General features: G+C 37.5%; 1 protein-coding gene across 6 annotated transcripts in view; it reads right to left on the reverse strand.

The window, feature by feature from the left end:
* ARL15 (ADP ribosylation factor like GTPase 15) overlaps positions 1-21,118 on the reverse strand; it is a 224,703-nt gene that overhangs the window by 35,378 nt on the left and 168,207 nt on the right. The window contains exon 7 of one of the 6 annotated variants that reach the window (XM_055699177.1): positions 1,160-1,628. The exons of the other annotated variants lie outside the window; for them this stretch is intronic. Coding sequence (XP_055555152.1) covers positions 1,614-1,628 — 15 coding nt within the window. The 3' untranslated portion in view covers positions 1,160-1,613. Of the gene's footprint in view, positions 1-1,159; positions 1,629-21,118 lie in introns of those variants that run through there. 6 annotated transcript variants of the gene reach the window in all.

Here is a 21,118-nt window from a genome sequence, read left to right on the forward strand (position 1 = left end):
CAGTTATGTCAATCATTGATTTGACAGACTGACAGCTATGTCAGTTATAACAATTTCTGGTCTTCCAGACAAACCACACTTTCTGTACAAATCTCAGCTATTATTGTCTGAATTAGAACCAAACTTTAAGCGAGATATCTGGCCTAGTTTTAAAAATTGCAGAAGCTTCGACATAGGAACAAGCCACTGCGAACAAAGAGTTACTATATATCAGAGCATCATGCTGACAATTTTGCATTTACCCTGGCCCATGACAAATTCAAGACAGTGTACATCCTCTGAGAACTAAGCTCATTCAAATTACTTTGTGTTTGCTGAAGGCTAAGTGGGCATGGACTATGACCATGAATGAGCTGACATGTAGCAAGTTCATATTCCACGGCAATAGTAGGGTTTTTTTCTCCAAGCACTTACTGGAGTATGGGAAATTATGTCCATATTTAACTCCCTCACCACCATATTGAAGAACCCTTTCTATCCAAAATCTTCCATGTATTTACTTGTTTTATTTGATTAAACAAGAAACATAATTTCATATTTAACTAATAGCAAGGGATTCTGCTGCATCTCAAGTCAGATACTGGCTCAAGATCTGTTGGAAATGGGGACAAAACCCACACGAAAGTATTTGGATCTATAAACACAATGCTTTCTATAGCTGAATCAGTAACAGCAGTTACAGTCTTTGGTACTCATAAGCCTTGCTGTCATCATTGCCCAAGAAAGTCTGCTGTCTTAAGGCAAAGCTGAAGGATCAGAGAGAAGACAGAAATGCCAATGTTACAAACCTCATGTCACTTTGTCTGTGCCATGTTTCAGCTCACCATGACTGCACATCAAGTGAAAGGATATGCTTAAGTGGCATTCTTCATTTGCTAACTAACCTCTCTGTTAAAAGAAAAAAAACAACAAACAACCAGAAAAAAAAGTGTTTCTGGCGTATAGTAGACCTTCAAATCTCTTCTGGATTCTTTTTCCACATACTGCAACAGTGAGCTATTTTCCGTCCTCCCACTCTCACCCAGAAGCAATGTCTGCTTGTCACTTAGATGGATGCTCATGAGAGATATAAGTAGTAACAAGTTGTTGATTTCAATATTTAATTTATTGAAAGAGCAGAAGCAGTAAGCAAAATTCTATTTGACTACAACCAGTCAGCAGATTAAATACCACCACAAACAAGCCTGTAATGTACCCTTGAAGCGTAAATTAACTAACTACACCTTATAGATCTTCTGCTTTATGCTGCAAGCCTTTACATAATGCATGTCTAATGAAGCTGCAATTTCTCTACACTGGCCTGGACACCTAAATCACTTCACATAATACAGTTGAATTGTTTCTTGCTTGCTACGTCTACAAATCTTGCTATTATTAGCAAATTTGGATTATCCTTGGTGACACACTGTGACTGCAGCTATTCAATTTGGCACACAGGCATGTCTAGCACACACCTTTTTGGAGCCTGGAGTCTGACTCTCAGCTACAAGGGTTAAATTTGGTCTCTCCAGATGTCAGAAGACTTGCAGAACATACCCAGATGTGTGGATACAGGACTTGGAGAAAGTGTATTACGGATTTTGAAGGGACTCACCCACTCTTATGCACCTCTTTCAATGCCAGAGCTCCTGTGAGGGAAGCACAGTGTCAACTGTCCTCATAAGCTGGGACTATTTATAACTAAAAGTCATTATTTCTTTATAATTTCTTTCAAAGTAGTAAGCGTGTCTCAGCTCTAAGACTGCAAAAGTTTGCATTTTTAAACTGTTATCTTTTTCATGTTTTCCAAAAGTTGTGTCAGGTAATACATGTTATTTTTTATGTGAAGTTCAGTGACATTGATTTGAATGCTCAAACACTTCTTGTTATGCGTGTATTTCAACAGTAATTGTACATTTTCATAGTAAGTATGATGAGTAATAACCTCCTGAGCTGGGGTTCCATTCATCCACAGTGCTCTCTCCCGCTGACATCAATGCATTAAATAAAACCAGTTTTTACAGCTATGTTGACTAAAGCTAAGATCTGTAACTTTATTTGCAAAATAAATATATGACAAACCATGAATATGAGCAAATATGTATAAAAAGTGTTCAACCTGCAGAAATTTTCTGCAGATCCAGTACGAAGCCAGAATCAGCATTGCTAATAGCATACAACTCTCAGTGTGGTTGTAGGAAAAAACCCTCGAGGTCCACAAAATCTCTGCAAGCTCTTCTAATTCCAGCAATAAACTCAGTAAGATAAAAATAGGGGCAATGAGAAAACTGAAGTGCAATGTTGATGGAACGTTGCCAGTCACTGCTCTCCTTTATATGGAGATCTTTTGTTTGAGCTCCCCAACTGCTCACTGCTAGAATAAACTGCCTAGACAAATTCCAAGCCTTCAGGTGTTCCACAGGCCAAAGTCAATATTTTAAATACCACCCCAAGAACACCAACAGCACTATTAACTGACAATTTTATCGTGAGTCTCAGGGTATTTGTTGATCTTAATTTTTTCACACCCCAGTCTCCAGAGTCATGCAATGACAAGAAAAACTCACCTGCTCAATTAACTGGAAAGGTTTGCTGGAGACAGAGCCCCTTAACTGAACAGGCTACCACATTCCCTATCAGCTTTGGGTTATGAAGGCAGGTTACAATACAGTTCAATACAATGCATGTTGCAAATATCTAATCACAGGCAGACAAAGGAAGTCTGTATTAAACAGGGCTCTACTCTCAGTCTCCTAAAAAATACAGATGGAAAAATGTTTTTTGGCCATTGATGCTACCTGAATATTGCCAAAAGCTAGGAATCTAACAGGATTCATAACTCGTGCATACTTCACCAAATTTTCTGGTAGTTTTCCTTAAAGTAGAAACAGTATTTTCTTTCTTTTCTTTTGATTGAGCTTCTGCCAGCCAACTTACTTTTGTGCATCATATAGTCCTCCAAAATACAGTGACAGACTGCTCAGACCATCTTAAAAGAAAAAAAGCTTGTGTTGATAGGATTATGACAGCAACAAGCCTGTAGCTCTCTATTCCTGTTGGATTTTAATGCCAGGAGAGCTACCCTAAGAGAAAAGAACTTCAAACTCCCTGGAGGAATGTTTTGCAGGAAAGGAACATTTGAAATCAGATTTCAAATACAATTTGTCCACTGAATCAACAGTACGAAAAGTCTGTTTGAATGCTATAACAAACACATGAAGTACAGCACAGCCAAGAGACTTGACTTTATAAATCATATCATTTTCATTTCCTGAATTAATAACTACAGTGACGCAATAATGGAAACTTTTGTATGCTTTTCAGTTAGATGACCCACAATCGTTCCCTACAGTAAGCATGAGTAATTTCTGACTATTAAAATAATTGTTATATTCTATTGCTATGGTTTGCTTAACATTGTAAGCCAGTTTTCTATTTTAACAAACCGTATTACATTGGCAATAAGACTTTTTACCTTAGCCAGTGGTATTGGATGTGATTAATTTCTAACATTCTTTTTGGAAGTCAAAATAAACATTCATTCTGTTTTGTTTGCCATCTCAACATCCTAAGCAGGCTGGCCTTCTCACAAATTCATGCACGAATTCTAATTAACTTTTTCCTTTTTAGAATGCCTGAATTACAACCAGTTAGATTATTTCCCTTTAAACTCCCTTTCATCTAACATTAATCCCCAATTGTTATATTTCATTTAAATGACAATCCCACATTATATTTTAAAGTAAACTTTCAATTAAAATAGACTGTTCAGATTTACAACAGAAGTCATTGATGTGGCAAATGATGACGGGAAAAATGAAGATACCCTTTACAAATTCTATATGCAAAGTACTTACTGTATGATAGGATCAGATCTTAAGATGCTACCACATCTGATCAAGAAAGCTAGTATGTAAAGTTCTAGAGGGCTTGCTTTAGGATATTATTCTGTAATCACCTGCTGCTCCTTAAGTTACTCTCATCTCAGTATTCTTTTGCTGGTTAGAGGTAGAGTTAATTTGCTGTCTTGGTTTCTGCCATAGATACCTTACCTATGTAGTTAGTAAAACTCCTGAAAAGCTAGATACCTTACAGATTTTCTCGAAGAGAGCTCCTCTGACGGAAAACAAACCTGTGCTTTTGTAGAATAATACACAAAGTAGCTGTGCAAGGTTGGATTCTACTCTGCATATCGCTAACTAATATTCACACATCTGCTTCACACCTTCGATGTCGTAGCTGCTTTCCAGACCCTTGATAAGGGCAGCCTGTTACACTTCAGACAGCAGATCAAACTAGATAGGCCATTTAAGCAAAATAAACACAGAATAGCTTGCTGGAAGTAACCACCACGCTGTGAGGCTCAACAGATGAGACGCAATGAAGAAATTCTGTCTACACAATCTGCTTCATCCATTTCTTTTCATAATTAACTTTAATCTTTGCATCCTATGTCTCATACTTAATTTGTTTAATTGGCTGAAGTCTAGAATGGCCTCCAGCTGTCCAGACCACTGAATTAAGAATGCAGTCCTGCACTAGCTCAAAGTACACTGCCCCAGTCTTTGCTCCCGCAGATGTATGCGAGCAGTTATTCACAATGCTTTCTAGTTTGTCTTTGTAAAGTACTTCCCGTTTGACTTGTTTTAATTGCCTATCTTTTATTCTATCCAAGCATTACCTGACTACCAGTGTATTTACCACAAATATACATCTGCTTTGCAAACAATTAAGGTTTTTCTTGGTGTGGATCTTCAACAATTCTGTTCTTTTATTCAGTTACAAGATATACTTTATGTCCTTCCATGACATTAATTACATTACTGTCTAAATTTGCTCCAGTACAATGAAATATCTGCATCTTTCTTTCTGTCCTCCTCTCCTGCATCATATTTTTCTTTATTATGGGTGCATGACCCCATGGTATAAAAGCAGAAAATTTCTGCATGTTTCATCTTAACTTCCCCATGCACAATCCTTGCTGGAGATTTTACAAGGTGTTAAGTTGATTTTCTAGAGTCAGTCCTCTGTGGTACTTAAGTAAATAATCATTTAACCTAGATGTCTAAGAACCTGGTGATTTTGTAACACTCAGAGTCATCGATTTTGACTTCCACAACCAAAACACAACTTATCATAGCTCCTAAAAAGTTTCATGTATTTTTTCTACTTTCCAGCATAGTAGATATACTTGGGCTGTGTACCTGTGGCTTGGGGTGCATGAGCCAAAGTTCCCATGGCTTCATTTCACAATTTACATCAACCAATAGTTACTTGGAAATACCAGTCCCTGAACACTTGAAAAAGGTTCTGTGATAAGGATCTAAGGCAAATTACTTGTCTCTCTTTCCAGCAGAAAAGAGACTTGATGCACTAAAAGACTTAATGTATCTGACTCTGTTCCCCAGTAACTCGGCAGAGGAGACGTGCCTCCAATATATTAAACCTCCAAGTTTCATGAAAATGAACATCTGCAGAGGACTGTAATGCCATTAATGGACCCACTCTCTAAAAGAATGCAACCCAGATCCAAATCCCATTAGAAACTGGAAAATCCAAAGAGGGATGTAACAGCGTACACACTTTTAACTACAGAAAAGCCACAGATAATCCTCAGATCAACTGTAAGACCCAAGTCCATTAGAAGTCCATACCTTACAGAACATTTCCTTCCAGGGTTTTTCTCGTGGTGTCAGTTTTAAGGTAGCATCTGCAGATAGCTCATCTCCCTCATATCCAATTCTTTTATCTGCTTATCTATACTGTTTAATAATTTGAAAGTTTATTTTCTTGGATTTGAGTGTATTTTCTTGGATTTGCATATCCATGAAGCGAGTCACCCTTCTGTATGACTCTTCTTCCATTATTAAGCAGTAAAAGCTCAATCAAGTTTTTCTAAGTTTTCCTTCTGCTTTTTTTCCTTTTGATGATATCTGCCAGATCTTTAAATCCACTTTCCCCCCAACTGCCCACAAGTTAGGACTTCTGTTTTATCACACTTTTTCATACTTCCCAATTATATTTACCAGATTTAAAATCTATCTTTACACATCCCAGAAAGCCCATCATATTTTCTTCCAGACTGTTCTATGTGATCCTTCCCATTCTTCCGTTATCTCCATATATTGTCAACATCTTTTGGACAGCCTGCAAAGGGATTACTCACTTTCAGGACACTGTTATTTCTACTTACTTAAAAGTACAAGCTTACCACATGTTAATTGTGCAATCCTCCCCCCTTCAGTTTTAGTCATCTCTTTCTTCTTTCTTGGGCCTCTGCATAGTTATTTCCTCTTTACATTTTACATGTTCTCCTCATTAATTTTTTTCAGCTAAAAAAATCAGATACTACCAATAAATAAAACTAACGAGACAGGTCTCTTGTCTGTTCAGGAAAAAAAAGTCCAACCTTAGTCCAATACTGTCTCTGGATATAAGTTATTCTCCTGAGACGAACAAGGTGGAGAGACTGTTTTTAAAAGAAATAGTGGCTGCAATCTTTCTGGCCCCAGTAATGAACACAAAGGTGTAACTCCAGGAACAGTTTTAACAATATCAACAAAAATGCTTAAGGAGACCTAGGTAATTTATACTTGACCATTAATAACATCTCGTCATCTGTATTTCCAGATTTACCACTTACTTTCAGAATGTCAGTCTTTAGGTGTAATCAGTTAAAAAAATAAGTAAATAAAAATAATAATTAAAAAAGCAAACTCCCTCCATTCAACACAAGGACAGCAGGGGACAAAGTAGCGTCATCCAAAAATCTAAGTCCCTACCTTTGTATAAAAACATAACACTTGTTTAGATTTTGCAAAAATGAAAAGGTATTTGAACTGTAAAGAATCAGGTATTTGAACTGTAAAGAATCCAATGGGAAGAAAAACTATTATCATGGCAGTATTGGTAAAGTAGTCAATAAGGACTACAAAACTCAGTGTAATTTGTTACTATGCTTCTGTGAGAGTTAGGAATACTGCAATAGAAATGAAAGTAGCAGTCAGCCACAATATTTATCTCAGACGATAATGAATTATCATTTAAATTAAAACATTGCAAGAAAGAAGATATACCACTGTCTCATATTAAAAAAACAACAACCAAGCTTATATTCAATAGTCATTCTGCTCACAATATTTGGCATGCTCATTAAATATATCTGTAACAGCACAGTCCTTCCCAAGAATAACAACTTGCAAACGAAGAACAAGGCTTTTAAAGCTGAAGTCTCGAAGTGAAACTATTACAGAGGTCCTAATTCATGTCTAAACATTAAGCAATTTAATGCATGAAAAATATAAAATTTGTTGCTTGATTCTAGGAAAAAATAAAAGTGGTGGGATAGATTTATCTGGAGATTACTTATGTGAGCAAGAAGTAAAAAATGTTAAGTTCTGTATTCTGCAGCCCTACTAGAGCACTTAAGCAAGAACGGAGAAAGGAGACCTGCATTTTAAGAACACAGTTGGTAATGAGATATGAATTACCCACAGTTCCAAGGGAATCAACTGTGAACAGAATGAAGGAAGCTGCAGAAACTAAAGCTAGCATACACAAGAGTGGTCACATACTGAAAGAGCTTGCCTGCCTGTAACACCAAACCAAAAGCAGTTTCAGGACATAAAATATTGCTGACATACAAGCCCTTTTAGCTCTAAATATTACCCAGCCCACTTTGAATTTCCTTTGGATTAAGGGCTGACTCCCAGTGGCTACTTTTCAAGATTCAAAGCTTTATTTATTTTAGATATTGTTCATAAATTTTCTAAGGCATCCCCACCACTGAGGAAAAATTGCCAAGTATACTAGCAAGTACATCATCTCGGCTCCCTACCACATGGAAATCTAAATGGATAGCTGACTTTCTCCAGACACTTTTGGAGTCAGTCCTGAATGGTAACTAACTATTTCTGATTATGAAGCTGAATAGAATGGACAGAAGTAAATCAGAAAAAGCAAAAAAATTATACACCAAGCCTAGTACTAATAGAAAAGATAAATAGTTCAGAGTTGTGAATATTCTCAGGAACTGCAGAGTACTACATACCTATATATTTTTTACATTCAACGGGTATTTTCCAATTTAACAACATGGCAATTACTTTAGATCTTTGTAGGCTTTACTTAAGCTACTACACACTTGGACCCAACACAGTACACTTCTCTCTTTCTGCCGAAGCCAGTTTCTATCCAACGCAACAATATAAATCAGAAAACAGTTTCCAAATCTCAGATTGGAAGAAAATGACCAGTAATTATCAGTAGAATTACTTTAGTGCAGCTCAAGATAATTAGTTGCTGTCAGTTTTTGTTGTTTTTGAAGAGATGAAAGTAGCTAGAAAAACACTATGATGCATTTATTATGAACAGAAAGAACATAAACATGGCCCTCCAGTCTTTACAGGGGACTGTTTTGCCAAGTCTCTTTGTATGGCTCTAAAGTGGACACAAAAAGTAAAAAATAACCCTTTATCTGCTAATACTGTATCTTGGTTGAAAAATATGCACGTCACAATAACTCAAGGTGGTGGGTGTAGATTTTTTTCTACAGGCAGATAATGCCTACGGCCATCATGAGAAGCTGGCATTTAGATCTAAATCCTAAATTCTATGACATATGTTTTTATTTTCAGTTTTTCCCCCTCCCTGATTCAAAGCACTGGCAACAGAAATTGCATCAACAGATTTTTGGCATAGCCATGACAGATCCCACATTACAATGAAAAAAAAAAAAATCCCCCAAAACCCGTGTGACATTTTCTCTATGAGAGTAGTGAAAGTCCAGTGTATCAAAACATGACATGTCAGACTTTCGATATTACTTAGTTGAATATGTAAAAACCACAAAATGTTGATGCACCAACTATTTAAGTCCAAAGATTTAAGGTCCAGAGAGATCATTAGATCACCTGATTTGACAATCTGCATAACACACACGAGGCATTTCAGACGGCATTTCATGTAAGCACTACAATGACTCGTAACTAACTGGTAACTCATGGACCCGTTCACTGAGGATTCAAAAAACTGGAGCTGAAGAATACAAGCAATACTCCTCTTTCTCAGAGATACAATCAGATACTACCCAAAAGTAAATGTTATGCACGGGAAGACCGCAAGAGAAACTGCGGAGAGGATGGGAGCAAAGTAATTTAAAATACTTCCGCTAACATTAGCATCTCAAGTCAGCCTATAGCTCAAAGACACGAAAGCCATATCTTAGGTTGCCATGGTAACAAACACCAGATTAAAAAAAATTCACCAGATTAAGCTTTTGTTCTAAATTATAAAAAAAAAAACAACCAACCAAAAACAAAACCAAAAAACTACACCTGTCAACAATTTCCTGGTGTATTCTCTACATCACATAAAGAGAAAGCCAGGTAAGACAAGACATTTAACTTATGGGTTGTGTCTACAAATAACCTGTACCTTTACCCCAAAGTACTTAGCCTGATTCATAAAGTGTAGAAAAGGGAGAGAGGGGCACGTAGGGCCTCTTTCAGTGCACACACGTCAACTAGAAAGGCTTCAAAAGCTGTAAGGAAAGCGGACTAGAACAAAAGGCGTATGTGAGAAAAGTGTTCTGCATGTGGATGGCTCCTTCCATTAGCTGACATGACGCTTTGGATCAGTAGCACACTGCTGACTATGAGCATCTCACCAAAAGGAAAGAAGAAAAGGTGCTAAGGCCAATGTCCTCTGCTGAACGTACGATTGCCTCACTGATGTGTCTCTCAAGCCTGGTGGAAGTGCATGGCGTTTTAGCTCATCTGATCATACAACCCCCCCCAGGAGCCAAATACTAGGTAAGTTTCCACAGTCACAACACTAAAACCAGAAAGATGTAAAGAACAGTATTTGTCACAGCACCCCAATTTACAGATTTACCATGCCAAGAAAAAAAGTAGTCATCCTGGTTAAGTTTTAGCTTTTTTAGAATAACACAAAATGAATTCTTAAGCCTTTCTAACACTCCTAAGGCAATTCTGAACCCTTTTGTGATCCTGTCTGGAACTGTGACTTCACCTAAGCAAGTTTCCACTGCACCAGCTGATGTGTCAATGTGCACAGAATCTAAAACTGCTCAGAAATTTTTCTTTGTGAAAAAACACCCAAAACAAAAGCCTCTAATTCACCTGTCTTCACTATTTTATTCACATGAAGCAGCTCAAAATTCTTGGAATATCCCATTGCCTAATAAGGACTGAAAATGGCAATGTTGATACTCATACTGTATTTTAACCTCAAGTTTTCAGCTCAGAGCTTATCAAAGTGCTGCAATAACACTTTTGTCAGTTACCCAGCTTGAAATCCTTCATGTCACTGTCAGTTCTGGATAAGTTTTTCTCTTCTCTCGTGCAGTTTAAAAGGGAAGATACAAGGGCAGACAAAAGAAAAAAAAGTTGCAAAAGAAACACAGGTTGACTGGAGGACAGGTAATCATATTTACAAGTAATACTGATAATTAGATTTTAAGAGTGCTGACTAACACATAGTTATATACCTCTCATTTATTTGCATGTTTCAGTGCTACTTTACATCTAGTAAGGGTAAAAAACTTAAGTAAGCAGACAGACAAGTTAAGTAGATACACAAATGAATATCCACACTATGGCAAGATCAGTTCAGGGGTGTAAGAAGTAGGTGATCAAGCATAATTATATTTTCAGCATGCCTAATGAAGTGTCTATCACGACAAAAGGATACCAAAAAACCTCTTCCCTTGACAAAATGAATCCTGCAAAATGATAATTTGTAATAAAAAACTATTCTGAGCAACTTTACACATAAGGCAAAACGACAAGACTGAAAACTTACTTCCAATACTACATTATTAAACCTTTAACCCACCCACCCCCCCCCAGTAGTTATATAATAGAAGCAATACTGGTACCAGTTGTACCTGAAAATATTTTTCTGATGTAGAAAGTAATTCTGGAAGTAGCTGAGTGGTTCCTTCTTCCTATGCCATGCTCTTTAGATCAGACTTATTCCACTTGCAATCACGGGCTTAAATCCCAAGAATTCATTTCTATGCTCTGTCACAAAATACGAGCCCAGTGAAGCTAAAACTTCAACCTGAGCACTATTATCAAAGGAGCTGGGATAACTTAGATTCAGAAAGGCAAAAGAGGAGATATGAAGTTTAAAGTACCAGTAATTCAAACTCAGGCTGGAATTTGACAGCTTAAGTATGATCTTTCCTTGCTGTCTATCCATCAGAGAACTTGCACCTAAGATCCTTTGCAAACTGTGTCAAGTGACTGACCGTAGCACAAATGTCAAAACGCAAGCCAGGTTTGTGTTGACACTGTAGAGTTAACAGGAAAAGCAATCAGAAGAAAACCCACCCAAACGTATTTTATTACAAGGGCAAGCAGATGCAACACTAAGTACATACAAGGAATAGATCTGTTGAGTAAGGTGACATTTTTACATAGTCACTTTTCAAAGTAGAACTACATTTTAAGGGTTTTTGCATATGTTTTACCTAGAGACCTCTGTGATGAAGTGCCAATATCAACTTCCCTTTCTCTTTAGTTGCCAGTTTTATTTGATTTCTTTCTTCAGATACATGCCAACCAGTTTCAACTTGTTTAACAACATTTTTTTAAAATCAGCTGCCTTGCTGGAATGTTGAACTGATGCATGTGTGGGTGAGTTTATAATACATGCAAAAAAATACATTAAAGCAATACAAAGGGTCTGGTTTAAGCCCATAAAAGCAAAGAAATTAAGCATTAAGTCAAAACAGTGGAGCAGACACCTCTTTACATATCATAATACCTTACAAAACCAACCGCCTGACTTGCATAGAAAGTGTTAAGTGGAAGTGTTCTGTCCATTTAATACAGCTGTGGTTTACATGGTTGAACTGCAAAACTAATGGAGTATCACAAGCCATATTATTCTTTAGTGGAAGAAGTTATATTTGCAAAGTATTTCAACCTCACATATCACAATATGTAACAAAATTATGTAATGCAATATGTTTGATGATTATATATATATATATATATATGTATGTATTACAGTAAAGTTCTTTTTAGCCAAATTATTTAATAAAATGTTGGTGACATGAGCATAATAAAGGAAAACGGTAAGACCAGGATGTCAGATTTGGGTATACTATTAAAGGAACAAAAGCTGCACCCTGATCTGGAGAAGCGTTACAGTTTCCTAATGAAGCCAGCTTAGGCCCAAAAGCTTGCCTGTTTTCAGGCCCAGACCTCTAAGTCCTCGTAAGTAGCAATCAGAAATCCCTTAGGATATTTCAGTTGCGTTATCTGACCTTTAAGTTACATAGTGACCAAAAAACCTATAGGGTGAGAATAGACCCTCACATAAACCTAATGACAGATACAGTCCCCCAGCAGCGCAGACCCCCACCTAACACTGGTGATCACACCAACTGCAAATCCTTGTACTTATGATCTACACTACTTTGTAGCTCCCACAGGGACAAACCATGGAATTCGATAAAACATTAAATAACAACTATCAAGGTGTTCCTTCTGAAAGCTTTTCGTGTTTAAGTGGATTTATTTTTGACTGATAAAATACCACATTCTTGTTACAGGGAAGAGTGAGAAAGAAAAGTTAATGGAATGTTTCTGGGAAAACTTGTAAGATTTTACAGCTCTAACAGTCACTTTAGGATAACTGCATGATCAGCATCACTTTGATACAGAGCAGTTACTTGTGTAAGTCCTATCTTGTGTTTGGGTGCGACGTCTAGTCTACTAGGCACAGTAATAAGCTTGTTTGCAAAAATAAGTGGAAACACACTGAGAGGGTTTTTTTCCCCTCATGTAAAGAGAACTGTTCAGAAGAAACTTGTTCTTCTCTTCCAGGTCTCTTTGCGCCACATCTCTGCCACCTGAGTATTTTCACTGCCTCTGAAGCATGATCAGATGCTTGTGATCTTCTCTAATTCTTCTCTAATGCCTCCGATTTCCACACTTTTCTCCAATACATCTTCTGCAGCAGCTGTCTGAAAGAATCAGTGCAAATTCTTCTGTTGCTTTATGCAAATTGCCCTAGTTTTCACAGCAAAAGACAACAAAAAAGCTACCGACAGTACCTGCCTGGACCTGACTTGGACAATCACCACCAATTTCACCTGTCTGAACTGTTTGTTTTCTGGGGGTGGGGAGAGCAGGAGGGTCCTACTTATTTAAATCGTTGCTTGATTTCTCCATTATGTGAAAGGAATTAATTTTTTTAAATTAAACTCTTTAGGTAAGTAGAAGGTATCTTGCATCAAAGACATCTTAAGAGTGCTCCAACTCAGTAATTCTGCTTGCCTCTGCCTGCCTTACTGAAAGAGTGAATTTAAGGGGAAATACGTGATGGTGAAGCTTGTCTAAACCTGACTGAAGACACTTGGACAAAAGAAAATGGTAGTCTGTGGAATTGTTGTTTACTTTCCCTTTTTGGCATTGTTAGTCTTCTCCTGTCAGTCACTCAATGGTGGATCCACAAAGCAGTGACTCAAGGTTTTCCTCATGCGTTACTTCAGCAGAAGTTCCTGCCACATGGAGTTCATACGAAGGTCTCAGGGGACGTAAAACAACTAGTAGCTGGCACAGATCTGCCCTTAGTGTTTACACACCTTCCACTCTGTAAAAAATAGGAAGTTCCCTCAAACAGTCCTTAGTGATTGCAGACACTGACCTAGCAAGTTGAAAAACTAATGTACCAACAAATGAAGTGTTAGTCATAAAAAGCTGTCAATGCTCATCTGTTACAGTAGTAAGGCTTTATGGACGGTTGTATTTAAACACCTCAATACTCAAGAAGTCATAGCAGAGCTTAAAAATAGGAGGAATTTCTCCTATATTATACACCCTTTCAGATGCCATGTATTCTTTGACATCACTTGTCTTTTCTGATGCAGGGTTGATCTTTTACAGGTCTGTTTTACGTGCCTTTGGGCAAACTTTGGCAGTATTTGATGACTGTGGCTGCATAAGCCCCTACTTTGGCATGATGGATCTTGTACCCAACTGCAGGGACAACTAACCTATCAGGCACAGTCCCCAAAGAGGTATTCGGAGATGTTCATTAACCACTGAACAAAGATCAGACCCCCAAGTTCAGCTTTGTACTATGACAGCAGATAACCCTTGCCCCAGCTTTTGACTGATCCTTGAAATTTTCAAGCCAATTTGACTGTTTGAATCTCAGTTACTTAAGCATAGTGCTTTCTGCATCCTTCCACTGTACAAGGGCACACACCCATCTGACCTAAAAGCACTCAAACAAAGCACTTTGTCATCACAGCTATAACTTAATTTAAATCACTTGCAAAGCTTCAAAGAAAAACCCACCCTCTTCTAATAAAGACAGCGGACTAACACTAGAATTACTTTAGTTCAGTCATCAAGGTATTTCACAAAGCAGTCCTTCTTTATGTTAGTTTATTGTAATTTGATAAAAAATATGTCACCATCCCAATTTAAGACTTACTCCCCTGATAATTACGCTTCTTTGACCAGCAATTTGACTACTCACCAGCGCTAAGAATAACTGAAGCCACGCTCAACTTCCGTGCTTTCGAAATACAATGTCACATACAGCTTCTAAAGTATTTCTCCCAATATCCATATCCAATCTTTATCCAAATCAGTAATTAAGTTTTGACTATTTTACTAACACATCTGTAAAGGACACAGCTATGACAAAAAAAAAAGAGATCTCAGGTGTAAGAATTAAGAAGCACATTTGCCATAACAGAGAGGAAGGCTTAATGCACATTCCACTCCTGACAATGTCAGCATTAAATTTTAGTAGAGCTCTCAATATGTGAAGATGTACATCAAAAACAACTTTTGGGTTTTGTGTTTTAATACAATGAATTGGAAGGAAGGAATCAACATTGGAATGGTCAGCTTACTTTTTCAAAGTACAGATTTCTTCTCAAATTTACATTTTTTGTTTGCAATACTGTGAAATACTTATGTTAATCTACGCTTAATACTATGTCACACAAAAATATACCTATTTAAATGACAGAATGAAAAAAGGAGTGAAAGAAAATCTCAAATGATTTCATGCCATGCAGACCACTTATTACTTGTCATTTATATGCATTCAAAATGCACAGTTTATGTTCTAAGTTAAATAAGCAAAGGTAGATGCATTAAGAACTTATTTTACATTTAGTTCTGTGGAACTAATTTCTGAGTTCAGGGATGAGCAACTTCCATTTCATTAATGAATAAACAACACTTCCCACTTTCTTCAATGGACATCTTACCTTGATTCTTGAAAAACAATAACACTCAGTTTCAGCAGAAGATATTAGGCAGTCAGAACATATTGGTCAGGTGTCCAAAGCAATATACTTTAAAAAAACAAAACTCTAGTCATTGTTATTCAAACATTTTTTACCCAAATAGCAAGTACACTAAACAGACTGGATTCTTAAGAGTCACACAAAAAAAGAGCTGCACCATGTATTTGGGAGGGTTGGAGGTGAAGAACCTCCAGAAAGGAATCATCAAGACATACTAGATAAAGGAGGAAATAAACCATAAAATTCATCGGCATAAACAAAGTACATACTTTTCCATGCAGAAGCTCATGGCACTCTTCCCACTAGACGAAATGTGGGCATTTTAGCTGTGGTGGAAAATTGACAAAACCAAACCAAACAGAACAAGCCTGAGGTCAAGGCACTAAGTACAGCCTGGATTCAGAGCTGGCCTGCCAAGCAGCACACGTTTAAAAGAGAAAGCCTACCTTCTACTTGGAAACAACATGTATCTTGGAAACGCATCCTCAAAGTTGGAGTGAAACAATAGAATTTTATTAGAAAGCCTTTACCCATCTCCTTATGAAAGTGACTGACAACTCAAAAAGTTTTGGAAATACTCATGTCAGGAGGTTACAAATGAAAGGAGCAGAAACAAAGACGGTGTGCCTGGCGACACCAGGACCTGATGAGCCCTTTGCTGTACTGCAGATGGGAGTAATAAGAAAAAAATGTTCCCTAACATCTCCTCACAAATACTATTACTTACCACTCTATGCTATTTCTATTTAAGAACAAAAATAAATGATTGAGCATGTACTATTCGATAATTCAGTGAATAAAAGTTTCAGGACAGTACTAAATGCAGTCTGAATTCCTACTCCTGTTTTTCACTGACAATGTAGCAAAGTATAAAGCTATATAGTTTTAATTAAAAAAATATTCTTTGCTTCTCAAAGACAGACTATTTTTGGGAAGGCTAAAAATCTAACTCCAAGTGATCACTTCTTTATATTTTAGGTAGCGGATTAAAATAGCGTCCACATAAGGATACGAGCGCTTCCATTTTAAATGAAGTCCATCGGCTGCAGCAAAGACAGGCAACAAAATCCAGGTTAGGAGGAGGAACACAGGAGAGTGTGTTGCAGCCTCCCTCTGCCACTGCTGAGAGCCCCAGGGGCTGCTGCAGAGCTCCCAAGGAAGGCAAGTGCAGGTGAGAAATATTACCCTTGTTGAGGTGGAAAACCAGGACATATGGTGTAAAGCCATTAGGGGGGGAAAAAAAAAAAAAAGATTAGAAAGTAAGTAACAATTATGTAGGATAACCAGTGGCCAGCAGGGCTCCCTTAGCTTCTCCAGGACCAATGTGAGGGATAGGCTAACTGAAAAGGGGAAAGTAAACACAGTTCAAAGGAGAAGTGAATCTCTCCTCCTTTCAGCTGAAGCTGAAGCTTGGAGGCAGGTATGGCTGGATAACTGGGCTTGCAAGGATGGAAACGTCAGCAGCTTGCCAGTCATGCTGGAGACAATAGAGGAATCATGGCTCACAACGTCAACTAACACATCCAGAAATAAATCACAGAAAATCTAAAATACCTTTATAAAATCAGAATAACCAAAGAATAGGTGATACGGTCACTAACATCTGACGAATGTCAACGCTTTCAAGCCACATCATACAGGAAAACCAGGAATAGCAACCATACAACGTCTATATAAAAATAGGGCCAGACCTCGTGGCTTGCACACCTGTACGAGAACTATATCCATCATCTCACAGCTCCTCATCACAAAAATCCAGCCTGGACCAAGACAAAGTCATGCAAGAATCAGTTTAAAAAGAACAATCTTTCCCAACTTGGAAAAGAAACAAATTAAACCCATATGTTACGTAAGAAACAAGTGGTTTCACAAGCAGCTGAATAAGTAAGACTTGTCTTCCTGTAAAACATAGATTTGTGTCCTGCACTGAGTCTTTGCATATTATGGCATGAACTTGTTTTTCAGGAGAGCTCTCAGAAATACAGAAGTTGGACAAGAGTCAGAAGTTATCGCTACTAGGGCACATAGGCAGGCACACACATGCAGAAAGCACCATCTCATGAGCTTTGTTTTCTTAGGAAACCGTGTTCAGAAACAATTCCTCAAAGCATATTTATTTTGAAGCACAACCTCACTTCTGACATGACAGCAATGAAGAAGGAAATATCACATATTTTAATAATGACAGCTCTCACCACATTCCTGGGACAAAAATCTTAAAATCTGTTTGGGGGATTAGGAAATTTGAAGTAAAAAACCTTGCTGTGATTTTCTAAGGCCTGAAGAATTAAATACCAGGAATAGAGGAAGTATTTAAATTTGTAACTGTTTTGGGATCTCAGAACCCAACTCTCTTAAATTAACTTATCTGAAATTAATAATCTCATCCTTGTACTAATTTAAAAAGGATCACAAAGGAAAAAAGAAATACATTTAGACAATACATTGTTCTTCCATGCTCTCAGTTGATCAACTGATTCCAATCAATTTCTGTACAAACCCAGAGAACTTCATTATGATACCTTCTGTAATAAAATCTTCAGTCACACTGGGACATTTGGGTTCAGAGGGGTAAGCAAAATTGTACCTATCAATCACTGAATATACTTTACTCTGTAATGATCAGGTATTGTTTAATGTATAACTGTAGGAAAATCAAAAAGCTTACAGCAGTATATTCTCAGAACCTAGAATTTCTTCTTTTTTTTTTTAGTTATTTCCAATATTTAGAAATATTATAACAGTTAATTGAAAAACTGAGATTGTGAGAGTCTTGGCTAAAAAATTACCACTCCCAACTGCTTTGAAAAAGATGCTAGCTTTAGTTTTTAGGTTTCAAAATTTAACACTTCAACTATTCTTTGAATACTTTTGTTTCATCTTCAGTATTACCTTACTGCAGAGAACACTAGAACAATATTTTCAATATAAAATAAAACAAAATATTGAGCTATACGATACCTGTACCATTAAAATTGACAGGTTCCCACGACATATTTCAGTTTCAACAAAAGTGGTTTTTTTCTTTTTTAAACAAAGAACTGTTTCAACATAATAAAAGTTGAAAAAGTCCCTCAAATTATCCAAGACCAAAGCAACCCAAGTTTCTTGACCATGGCAGTCAAGATGGAAGAAGAAATAGTAGAATCATAGAATTGTAGAATCATTTAAGTTGGAAAAGACCTTTGAGATCATCAAGCCCAACTGTTATCTGAGGACTGCTAAGTCCAACATTAGACCACGTCCCTAAGTGCCACATCTATGCATTTTTTAAACACCTCCTGGGATGGTGATTCCATCACCTCCCTGGGCAGACTGTCCCAATGCTTGACCACCCTTTTGCTGAAGAAAATTTTCCTACTATCCAATCTAAACCTCCCCTGGTAGAACTTGAGGCCATTTGCTCTTGTCCTTTCACTTGTTATCTGGCACAAGAGACCAACACCCATCTCGACAAAACCTCCTACCAGGCAGTTGTAGAGAGCAATAAGGTCCCCCATGAGTCTCCTTTCCTCCAGGCCAAACACCCCCAGTTCCCTCAGCTGCTCCTCATAAGTCCTGTGCTCCCGACCCTTCACCAGCCCCACTACCTGTCTCTGGACACGCTCCAGCACCTCAGTGTCCCCTTGGCAGTGAGGGGCCCAACACTGAACACAAGATTTGAGGTGCAGCCTCACTAGTGCCCAGTGCAGGGGGATGATCACTGCCCTAGTCCTGCTGGCCACACGGTTTCTGACACAAGCCAGAATGTCTTTGGCCTTCTTGGCCACCTAGGCACACTGCTGCATCATGTTCAGCTGGCCACCAACCAACGCCCTCAGGTCCTTTTCCGCCAGGTGGAAGTACGCAGTAGATGCAATGTCCCAACACAAAAGACATCTGGCAGTAGCATGTTTAGACATTTTATTTATTTATAATTTTTTATTTATTTTATATTTATAAAAAACAATTACTGCAGAAGCTGCAGACACACCATTCTTAGAGCACAGAGTGACATGGTTAGGCAAGGTTCACTAGTTGCCTGATTAATCTCTGAAAAAGTCACATCAACAAAATAGTCAACATATAAAGTATTATGATAAGATCAGTAAAATATAAATTGCCATAATTTTAATAATCTCAGATTAATTTAAGGCTTAATATATTTCCTTCTGGCTCACCAGAATCAAAAGACATTTGTACTAGAAACATAGATTTATTGCTTTTTCATCTTAAAAATCTGTCAGACAATACTGGCAAAGATAATAGCCATTAGCCAACAGCATATGCCTACATAAGCACAGGCAAGCTCAAGTCCCTACTGTACCAACAAAATACAGAAACAAAGATGAAGAATTACCCAGTAGTTAAAAACTGAAGAAGTTGCAGGGGTAGGGCTGAACAAGACCTATACTGATTCTTAGACATCAGCATCACCATCCTCCTACAGGAGGGGAAGCAGTCACGCCTTATTAAGAGCTAGAGTAACACCAACAGTTTTGGTAGAGGTTTGACCACGTGGTCATAGCTTCATTTTTTCCTGCTCCTCATGCCAAGTACCATTACAGCCGCAATTTCTTTTGGAATGTTCTTCACACATGCACTCCATAGAACTGAACAGAACAATTTGAGAATTCAGGTTCCTTGTAAGGTGTCACAAGAAACATACAGACTTAAGTGTTTTATATCTCGATCAATGCTCACCTACCATTATTATTCTTCTGCACTGAAAATGAGATTCAATTGTATGTTAAGAAAAGTTTAAGGGCTGATTTTCTAAAGCAAGCAGCTTGCAACTTGAGACACAGCTCAGAAACATATACTCAAGACAAAAAATCTTCAAAGGTCAAAGATTCCATTAAATTCTGCACTTCTGGCATAAGAATTAGGTGTATTACAAAGTATTCAAAAGGACTTCACTCACTTTTATGCTCAAGTAAGACCAATTTATAGTATTAAACACATCTGTCCCAGTATCTTTAGTAACTATGTTTACATAACAAGCACGCTCTGTCTGTCACAGAATATCATAAAACTACTCTTACTTATTCAAGGATCTGAATTCCCTAGGAAATTATATGGAGCCAAACAGTATTATACAGTTTTTCTTAAGCGTTTATGGCAGAACTTCAACTACTCTCCTGTTAATGAAGTGTCCAGAGTTTTTTGTTTCCATGTTTATCTTAAAAACATTAATTTTCAGAAATTAGAAACATGTGACAATAATGACTTCTGCATACTGCCAGAAGCTAAATACAATCTTTATAATGAGAAAGACTAATATTAATGTATGTCCCAGTAAATCAGCTAGATTCACAAAACAAGAAAGTTTCCGCAATCAAAGAGTTGCAAACGCTATAGCCTTTATCAAATAGCCATCCACAGCCCTAAGTCAGAGAATACCTATTCCATTAAGCATTTAACACAGAATCTTTTCCAAGTTCAAAGTCTGATCAAATAGCAAGTGCTCACTTTCTTACGAACAGGTCAGTATTACGACCTCTTCAGCTTAAACAATGTCTCCCCACTGCAGGATGTTGGGCCCTAAGGACTTCTGTACCTCTTTGAAACACCACCAAGGTAAGGCTATTTTTTAAAGAATACCATAAATAATAGTTAAGCCTTAATCCCCATATGAATAGCACTAAATAAAACTTTATTAGACCTCCTAAATTCACAGAGTAGTCACTGGCATAATTTAGGGTGTCTAGACTGACAAGGAGATTCAAATTTTCACTGCATGCAAAACCCATTATATATTACATTTTAGAAACACACACCCACTATATCAGATCCACACATAATTCTGTATACATGCAGTGTCATGAGGATATTGGAACACAACATTTTAGC

The sequence above is a fragment of the Falco cherrug genome, chromosome Z, assembly GCF_023634085.1.
Source record: "Falco cherrug isolate bFalChe1 chromosome Z, bFalChe1.pri, whole genome shotgun sequence".
Classification (NCBI taxonomy): Eukaryota; Metazoa; Chordata; class Aves; order Falconiformes; family Falconidae; genus Falco; species Falco cherrug.